The sequence below is a fragment of the Antedon mediterranea genome, chromosome 4 (genome assembly GCF_964355755.1).
Source record: "Antedon mediterranea chromosome 4, ecAntMedi1.1, whole genome shotgun sequence".
NCBI lineage: Eukaryota > Metazoa > Echinodermata > Crinoidea > Comatulida > Antedonidae > Antedon > Antedon mediterranea.
In genome coordinates this window covers 14,368,413-14,378,105 of record NC_092673.1, presented here as the reverse complement: position 1 = coordinate 14,378,105, position 9,693 = coordinate 14,368,413, and the positions used below count along the sequence as shown (strand labels likewise).

The following is a 9,693-nucleotide window of genomic DNA, read 5'->3' as shown; positions in this document are numbered from 1 at the left end:
TGAATACCTTACAATTAATTCTCGGTATCCAGAGTCCCTCACCTTTAAACACATGTATGCTAGAACTAATGCATTTAAATACTCCCTGTTTGTTAATTTTCCTCGAATATGGGAATGTATCCCGCATGAAGTTCGTAACAAAGTCCTGTTTAACTTTGGGGGGTTTAGAAGGGATTTGAAAAAATGTATTACTGATATCGAATTCATCTAGACTATCACTGTGTTTTATGTCTATTGCGTTTTTCGTACTATTAGTTGGGAAAGCCACTCGACAGTGCAGTTCTTTTGAACTGATCCACTTTTGGTTACCCGCAGGTGCTGATAGTACTTTTGTTCTGTTTTGTTGAATGATGCCGTACCTTGTTTATGATTTTTGTATGTTACCTGGAAATTGAATAAAATAAAAAAAAAATAAAAAAAGCCCCGTTAAATACGGTTTCTATTGTAACTAAATTCTACTAGGTCCGGTAAGATATTAAACATCTTTGTTTTCTACCAGTCCAGATCTGTTATTCTGCTTTCACTTTACCTACTCTTTCTAAAAAATAATCTTCAGTATTTTGTTTTCGTAATTTAATGTAAATTTACTTTTAATCTTTGTCAGATTCTTAACAGATCGTCAAAAAGTGTAAATAATGTCAACAATTGAGGAACATCCTACCATTGGACTGCATACATCTATCACAGACATGCCACCACTTCTTCTCCAAAAAAAAGCGGATAAATTTGGGTGCAAGGTGACTGATAAAGAGTTCCCACTCAAGATGGACTTGGAGGACCCCATCGCATTCTTGCGGAGAGAATTTAACGTTCCAAAAATGAGAACTTTACCCGGAGGTAAGTTGATCCATAAACCCCTAAACCACGTTTAGTGCGAGAACTAGTCGGAAAGATGTAACATCTTGGTCAACTGGCTTCACTCTATGCCTGCCTAGGCCTATACTTTTACACTATTACTCAAAGTTCATTCCAATATACACTAACCAAAAAACTGCTATCAATAAAATCACGACTTATCATATGTCATATAGGCGTATGCAAAATTGCCGTCTGATACATATCATTTCAACGATATGACTTGACGTTTATTGACATTTTATTTTGTAATGTTAATTTTTCTTGTGAATCGAGAAAGAAATAAATAAGAAAAAAAAACATTGCATAGAGGAAAGTATTTAGTCCTGGCTGCCACTTTGGTAAAATGTGTTTTTAACATTATCTATATATATATATATATATACATACAAGGAAGTCAAGCATTTCGGGTATAATATATTTTACACAATTTCATTTGAAGCTATAAAACGTTATGATTTTCCCCATAAAATCCACTTAAATTGACTAGCATACCAGCATAATAATGAAATATCATATACAGTAATAATAATTATTATTGTTTGGAGAGAAAATGAATTATTTATAATCATCTAGGCCTACATTGAATATGCATGAGGCGTGACGTGAGAATTGACTGTAACATAGTGTCTTTTTTTTTTAACTGTGCTATCTAATCGAATTAGTACCATTGCTAAGAGCTATTAGGTTTTACCATTAAAAAACATTACATTTAATTGCCAGTAAATATATAATTTAGGTACAATTTCTGATCTATTTGTCCAAGCTCTCTAAGTTTATAAAAAGTAATCATAGACATACTATTATAATCTTTTAGATATAATGAATAATTGATGATCCTAATGCCATTAGGAATTTGAAATCAGCACTGCTGATTCTTATGGCATCCCTGCATCTAGTGTCTATTGACGCATGCCTTTCCTTTGGTCAAGGTGGGCACTAGGCAAGAGAAGCCCTTGATCAATGTTAGGACCAATCAAGTGTGCTTTAAACATTCCTGGCTTAGTTTCATCCATCATTCAAATGAATGTAAAACTAATTGACAAAGTCGTTCACGTCAGACTAAACTTAAACTATTTCAAATCTAATTTGTCAAGTAAATATTGTTTTTGTGTCCTTAAATCAAACATAATCTGTCAAAATGTCTTACTAAAAATAATCTCTTTCCAATCATACATTTGTTTCACATAGTATTTGCCATTACGTTGCTAACCATGGTATTCTAGTTAACCAGTTAATGTAAAGTGATACAACACCAGCGGTAATCTGGCTGGTTTAGACAAAAATGTTCCATTTTGTAAATGGCGAAAATAATAATAAATTGCTGGTAAACACATAACACAACTATATAATAATAATTTTTTATCAGTGGACCTATCTTTAGTCGACGGAGAGGAAGATTGCATTTACATGAGTGGTAATTCATTAGGGTTGATGACTGCTACAACGAGACATTATCTGAACAACGAACTAGACAAATGGTCTAATATGTAAGTAGTCGCATTCATACCTAAAGTATCTTTTTGTATTACTTTATTCAGGGCCGTATATAAAAGAGGTAACTTTAACTTTAACTATACATTGGACATACATTCTCTGGACTAGAATGGGTATAGAAATATGTGTTGACTAAAACCATTTAATTACGAATTGAAAAGATACAACAAGTTATAACCTGATCACCACATATTGATATATCGCTAGTACGTTAATTGATATTCAACTTTTATATATTGTATTTCAATATTACTATGCTAAAATTAGATTCGTTTTGAGATTTTCTTCAATTCTGTAGAGGTGTACATGGATATTTTATGGGTGAAATACCATGGAGCAAAAGCGATTTAAAAGTACAGGCAGATATGGCCAGGATAGTTGGTAATGAATTAATTAATAAAGATCACGACGACGGCGGGGACGACGATAATGATGATGATGATGATGGATGACAATGAGGATAAATGGGGTGGTGCATTGATAATTGATAGACGATGAATGGCTTGATTGATGTTTCACCAGAATGTAATCACCTGTAATCACCTGTAATCACCTGTCTTGTCGGGCTCGTAAGTAGACCATACATTTCTGTATGGTACATGTCATGCCCTCCCAATTTCATCAAGTCATCACTGCATGGTTTTTCTTTTTTTTTTTTTTTTTTTTTTTTTTTTTTATTCGTTTCCTTGATTTAAATTCTTCTGCAATACACTTTATCCCATAAAGTAAATTTGTTGTATTTTCTTTCAATGCATTTATCAAGTTTATTTTTAAAGGCGTTTACTGTGGTAGTGTTAACGGCTTCCTCTGGTAGACTATTCCATAGGTTAACAATTCTGTAAGAAAAATTGTACTTGCGGATATCCAGTTTAGGTTTAATGTCTAAAAGCATACAGTACTATGTGACCATTACGGAAAGCTTGGTAATTGTATCTATTAATTTTAGGTGCTAAGACTAGTGAAGTGGCTGTGATGAATGCACTCACTGTAAATCTCCACATTTTACTCGTGAGTAGAAATTGAAAATATGATATACTGTATATGATTATTAAGAGAAGATAGATTTTGATCTAAAAGAGTTGTTGTCAGATATACTGTAAAAATAATATATTGATAAATTCTTCGCTTTGCTCGCGTACTATCTAGATCGTGCTACAGATGGTTTTTCAATACAATGAAGTTTCTGCTTAATAACTGGCAATTTTCAAATGTGTGTCGCAGGACTCAACCTGTTGTCCACATAAACCGAATGAACACCTACAACACATAATTGGGTTTATGTTGTCAAATAGACCCTGGGAATTAACTCTAAAAAGGAAATTCATAAAATGAGTCCAAATATTGAATCAAATTTAAGCAAAACCAACATTGTGTTTTGTATGGTATCGCTCTCATCGAGACTGACACATTACATGAAATAGTGGCAGTGGCATAGTTTATTCCACAACTACACTTTTTAAAATAACTTTCCAAAATTACAATTGTTATTTTGGGGATCTCCATACTAAACACAGAAAATAAAGTACCTTGACTACCCAAACTCTTCTAGGGAAATCTCTCAACAGCACCAAAGATAAATTAACGTATTTAAATTAAATAAATGTGTTTTCTTTTTAGATTTCATTTTACAAACCAACCGAATCCAGAAAAAAGATCTTAGTGGAATCAAATGCATTTCCTTCAGATCAGGTAATGAAATCGAAATCAAAATTAATTTATTTTTATAAAAATAGTATATAAATTGTAGGCCTATAAATGCCAATCCCAAAAATCCAAAAGAGAATATTCATATTGAATGGTTGAGGCACGCTGAGTGTTAGTTGGCGGTAAACACATTTTTATCACAACAATATAAAACATTTTCTTTAATTATTTGACTCCCAGGTTCAAAGGATAACACACTTACTATTACTGTATTAGATGGTAAAACTAGTGGATATTTTAAAGAACATAATTTTATACTCGTGAATAATTTTTTGCAGTATATGATTGAAAGTCAAATAAAACTGCATGGTGGAAATCCAGAGGATTGTATCATTTATGCAAGCCCAAGAGAGGTATAAATCAATTAATTCAATTCAATTTCGACCACAATCAACATAGTATGTACATTGACTAAACAAATAAAACAACAACAAAATAGTGTCATTTGGTGGACGAGGGACGACATAGACACTCAATCAAGTCCGTACTGTCTCTTTAGAATTTTTAATGAAAAGTTGTTTGAATGTTGAATATGTTTTTGCAGATTTTAGGATATATTGTGACATCTACAAATGTTGATCCACAACATTTGTTCATGTATTGTAAAGAGAATGTTTACTTTTACTAGAGATTGGTCTAGTTTACAGTGATGCCGCTGACGTATAAGTAGTATTTGCATTTTTGATGTTGCTAAGAATCTCTATTATTCTTTTAGAACACATTTTAGTACTTTTTCAAAAATTTCTATATTGGAGAAGTACCTGTATTTGTAATGTTAGTTTGTGCTGTTTTAAATAGGGAGAAGTTAATATACGAATGGAGGATATACTAGTGTTAATTGAGAAGCATGGTTCTGAGATTGCAACAATAATGTTTTGTGGTATCCACTATTATACAGGTCAATTGTTTGACATGCAGGCAATTACAAAAGCTGGACATAGTAAGGTAGGTAGCATCTCAAACCTTGTTGTGCTTACGAGCCCCAAGATTTGAATGCTGGTGGAACAGTACTTGTATCGAGTTTAAGGAATTGATTAACATGTTTAAAAAGCATTGATTTATTTTTTAACTTGATTGATTGATGAATAAATAAAAAATAGGTGGTATGCTAAGAATCAACAATATCAGCATGCTAAGAATTATAATTGTTAATAAAATAGTAGGATCGTTCTGGGTTTGTATAGATATTTTGTATTGAAAATTTTAAAATTTTCTGAACTTGAATGACCTATAAAATATTATTCATACATTTATCCATTCATTAATTTTTGTCCTTTTCCTCAATTTTAAGGGTTGTTTTGTAGGCTTTGATCTTGCACATGCCGTTGGCAATGTTGAGTTGTGTCTTCATGATTGGGATGTTGACTTTGCTGCTTGGTGTAACTATAAAGTTAGTTCTTCAATTCCAATTATTTCTTAATCTCATTGAGAACTGTAAAAGGAATAGCGTTTTCGAGAGTTTGACACTTCTTCCTGAACTATTAATTTAGCATTTTGATTTAGCTTTTTGCTTATGTGTTTGTATCTTAATCGAGTTTCAATAATTTTGTTAGAAATTCAGTTTTTATTTTTGTTTATCACGTCACTTAAAAATGAAAAAAAAATTGGTCAAAATGAAAGTTAAGCAAGAAACAAAGCTTGACAGTTTATGGCCAAATGCATAGAAAAAAATATGTTTCCATTATTCCAGAATTACACTATGATGATGTATACTTTTTATATGTTTTTCTTTGCAGTATATGAATGGTGGGGCTGGTTGTGCAGGTGGTGCGTTCATACATGAAAAACATTCAGACACTGATAAACCAAAGTAAATAGGCTCCGTATTAGAAATTAATTAAAACAATGTATGTTCAGTTTTTTATACTTTCTATATTGTATATGGATGTTGCTGATACCAGTAAAAATAAAATAGAAATGTTACAGTTTCTTCTCTAGGCTCTATACATAATTACTATTCGAGGAACATTTTTGCCAGTTTATCTAGACAAATGCTACAAAGTACCACCTTGTTGCTACACATTGATCAAAAGGTATAGCTAATACAAAACGGTTTCCTACTCCAAATTGGCATAATCTGTATACTCATCCAATGATTGTCAAAACACTCTCTATTTAGGAGTATCTAGGGTTTTTCAGGGTATACATTAAGCCACATTGCTAGAGCTGTATTAATTAATCGTGCACAAGGTTCTCCATATCGTTGAGATCTTTTTCTTCCGACAGTCTAGGCCTACTATTGCTGGTGTATTGCTTCTTACATTCTAGTAATCATGCAATATGTTTCTTGTCATTGTAGATTGAGCGGTTGGTGGAGTAATCGAGAAGAAACAAGATTTGAAATGAGTAAAAGTAAGTTGTAAATAAAATACTTTGTGTACATTAATGTATTAATATGATATTTGAAGATTCATTTTTTTTGCATTGTGTGTGATTTTGTTTTGATCCTTTTAGTGACGTGTTACGGATAAGCTGATACTTTATTATATCTCTTTTATATTAGAAGCACCCCAATAGGATGTGTAACGACTAGGCCTACAGTACACAAAAAATTAAAATATAAGAACTAAATACACCATATTTCTAAATATGTTTTGTAATGACATTTGTGGTAAAGCATAATGTGCACTGGAAAAAAATAACAAATTAAATCACTGAAAAAACTAGTTGAGATCTTCAAATATTATCTTATAGGCCTACAGATTTTTAAAAATAAACTAAGAAAAGAGAAAAATAAAATTTGAGAAGGAATTGTATTATAGGGCCTATATAATATGTCATGTTGTGAGTTCCATGCCTTAGTAAGAAATATTTTACAATGTTTGTAAAAATTACTCACTTTTGAATAATGCCTAAGTATAGGCCTACTAATTACTGTAGTATCAAATATCTGAATACAAGTATCTGAACTGATGTATAGTAATAATGTTCATATTGACACATAATTTCTGTAAATATTATTCAATACAACATCCATATTTATATAGACATAGACCTGTCGCCTGGAATTGAGGGCTATCGTATCTCTAATCCCTCGATTATGGCAATAATTCCATTAAAGGCCAGCCTTGAGGTTCGTCATTTTTATAACATTTTACTTTATCTTTAAATTAAATTATACTTAGTGATTGTGTATATTTTTGAATAATTGTAAGAACCAATTATCTAAGAACACTTAAAATGGTGTTTAATTGTTCCTAATCGTGTTACACACAAAAATGATTAATCAAATTAATATCTTAAGATAACCAGAAAAGGTAGAAGTTATAGTAAATGAACCATTTAAACTACATGGAGAACGAAGGCAGCGGACTTTAAAGCTTCCATATGAGAGCTCACCAGAACAGAAATTAGTGAACTTGTGTGAAAAGGCATATGTCTATCCTACCAACATATAAAGTAAAATGCTTAGGTTTTTTTAACGTGTAAATCAATCGCGGTTCTTTTTATTTGCAGGTTTTTAATAAAACAAGTATGTCAGATTGCGTTTCAAAACAAGTACTTCTGACTGGTTATTTTGAGTATTTATTAAATAAAACATTAGTTAAGAGTGTAGTGGAACCAGGAAAGCCTTACATCAACATCCTGACACCATCAGATCCAAAGCAAAGAGGATGTCAGTTGTCGTTGGTGTTTTCAATTCCTGCCAATCAAGTTCAAGTAGAATTGAATAAGAGAGGAGTTACGGTAAGTGCGTTGAGGTTGTTTGAAGTCTAGGAGTATTCCAAAACACTGTAATTTTATTTAAAAAGTACCGTACACAAGTCATGTAGGCCTACAAATGTTATCAAAATGATATATAGCATTCAAACATAGCATTGATCTAATTTTTTTCTCTTTTTTCGATTTTATTCCTTAATGTAATATTTGAATTTTCCCTTATTAATCTGTGAAATATTTTGAAGGTAAAGTGTCACATATTCAATAAGCCATCGATATCCCGATTGTTGCTCTTTACTCCTAGCCTGACGTCAGGATCACAAATGGATTCCAGAGGCTCCGATTGACATTTAGTCTTAGAAATACATAATTCATGGTTTTCACTATATATTTTATATTTATCTCTTACTTTTATAGAGTGATAAACGTGAACCAGATGTCCTTCGATTTGCTCCATTTCCTTTGTACACAAGGTATAATGACGTTTATCGTCTCGTTTATGCAATACAAGATGCTATGAATGCAACCAAATTAAACTAAATGTATTATATGCCTTGTGGAACCAAATGATTTTCATGACAAGTTTCACAATTACTATCTTATATTCAGAAATATTAATTATTTAACTATATTATATTTTACATAATGTTTATATTGTACTGTATACTATACTCAATATCTATCAATCAATCACTAATTATGTTATTATCAGGCCTACTAAAGTGGCCGTTTGTTTCTGTTTCATGTCACGTTTTGAAAATTAATATTTGAATGCCTTTGGACCAAGCAATCTTATTTTTAGTATAAATCGCATAAACTCGCATAAAAACACGATTCCTTAGTACCAGGTGAAAATTTGTTTATTTTATCAACAAGTAATTTAGGCATGGAACTCAATTATTTTTTCTATCTTTTGTGTTTTTTATTTTTTATTTTATTCAAACAAGGGTACGGCATCATTCAATAAAACAGAACAAAGGTACTATCAGCACCTGCGGGTAACCAAAAGTGGATCAGTTCAAAAGAACTGCACTGTCGAGTGGCTTTCCCAACTAATAGTACGAAAAACGCAATAGACATAAAAACACAGAGAAAGTCTAGATGAATTCGATATCAGTAATACATTTTTTAAAATCCCTTCTAAACCCCTCAAAGTTAAACAGGACTTTGCTACGAACTTCATGCAGGATACATTCCCATATTCGAAGGAAATTAACAAACAGGGAGTATTTAAATGCATTAGTTCTAGCATACATGTGTTTAAAGGTGAGGGACTCTGGATACCGAGAATTAATTGTAAGGTATTCAAATATATCAAAATCAATTAACTTATGCAACCACTTAACTACAAAAATTATACTATTAAATTTCATTCTTTGAACCATATCTGGTAAATTTAGTATCTTAAGCCTGTCAGTGAAATCGCCTTCAACACACAATTTAGTAACCCGTCTTAATGACTTTTAGCTATATTATGTTGTTTTTGATGTGGATCCCACACAGGAGCACCATATTCAATGACAGGTCGACATAGTGCATTAAAAAGTCGTAGTAAAATTTCGGTGTCATTGAAACCTACAAACCGTTTGATAAACCCAAGCATTCTCAGACCATGTTAAATCACGTGAGAAGTTAATACCAAGATATTTATGTGAATTAACAGCTTCAAGGGGATTGGATTCGATTGTATAAATAAAATGAGGGATATAATTACGTTTTCTAGTTATGTGCATGACTTTACACTTCTTTGCATTTAATTTCATTTTATTATCCTCACACCATTTGGAAATTTTACAAAGATCCTGTTGTAAGGTAAGTGCATCATGACGACTGAATACAGGTTTATAAATTACTGTATCATCTGCATACTGCTTCATAACAGAAGAGGTATTTAGAGGTAGGTCATAAACAAAGAGATTAAATAGAAGCGGGCCTAACACTGATCCCTGAGGAACACCCGAGCCCACTCTATCCCAA

At 31.8% G+C, this 9,693-nt stretch overlaps 1 protein-coding gene across 1 annotated transcript; it reads left to right on the top strand.

The window, feature by feature from the left end:
* The first annotated feature begins 795 nt into the window (after positions 1-795).
* On the top strand, positions 796-8,301 carry LOC140046735 (kynureninase-like). Its single transcript, XM_072091444.1, has 13 exons — positions 796-837; positions 2,225-2,345; positions 2,651-2,733; positions 3,299-3,360; positions 3,970-4,041; positions 4,335-4,409; positions 4,855-5,001; positions 5,348-5,446; positions 5,793-5,866; positions 6,356-6,408; positions 7,044-7,129; positions 7,513-7,743; positions 8,134-8,301. Exons 1-13 carry the CDS (start codon positions 819-821, stop codon positions 8,254-8,256), a joined length of 1,245 nt encoding a protein of 414 aa, XP_071947545.1. The 5' UTR covers positions 796-818; the 3' UTR covers positions 8,257-8,301.
* Positions 8,302-9,693: the final 1,392 nt, after the last annotated feature.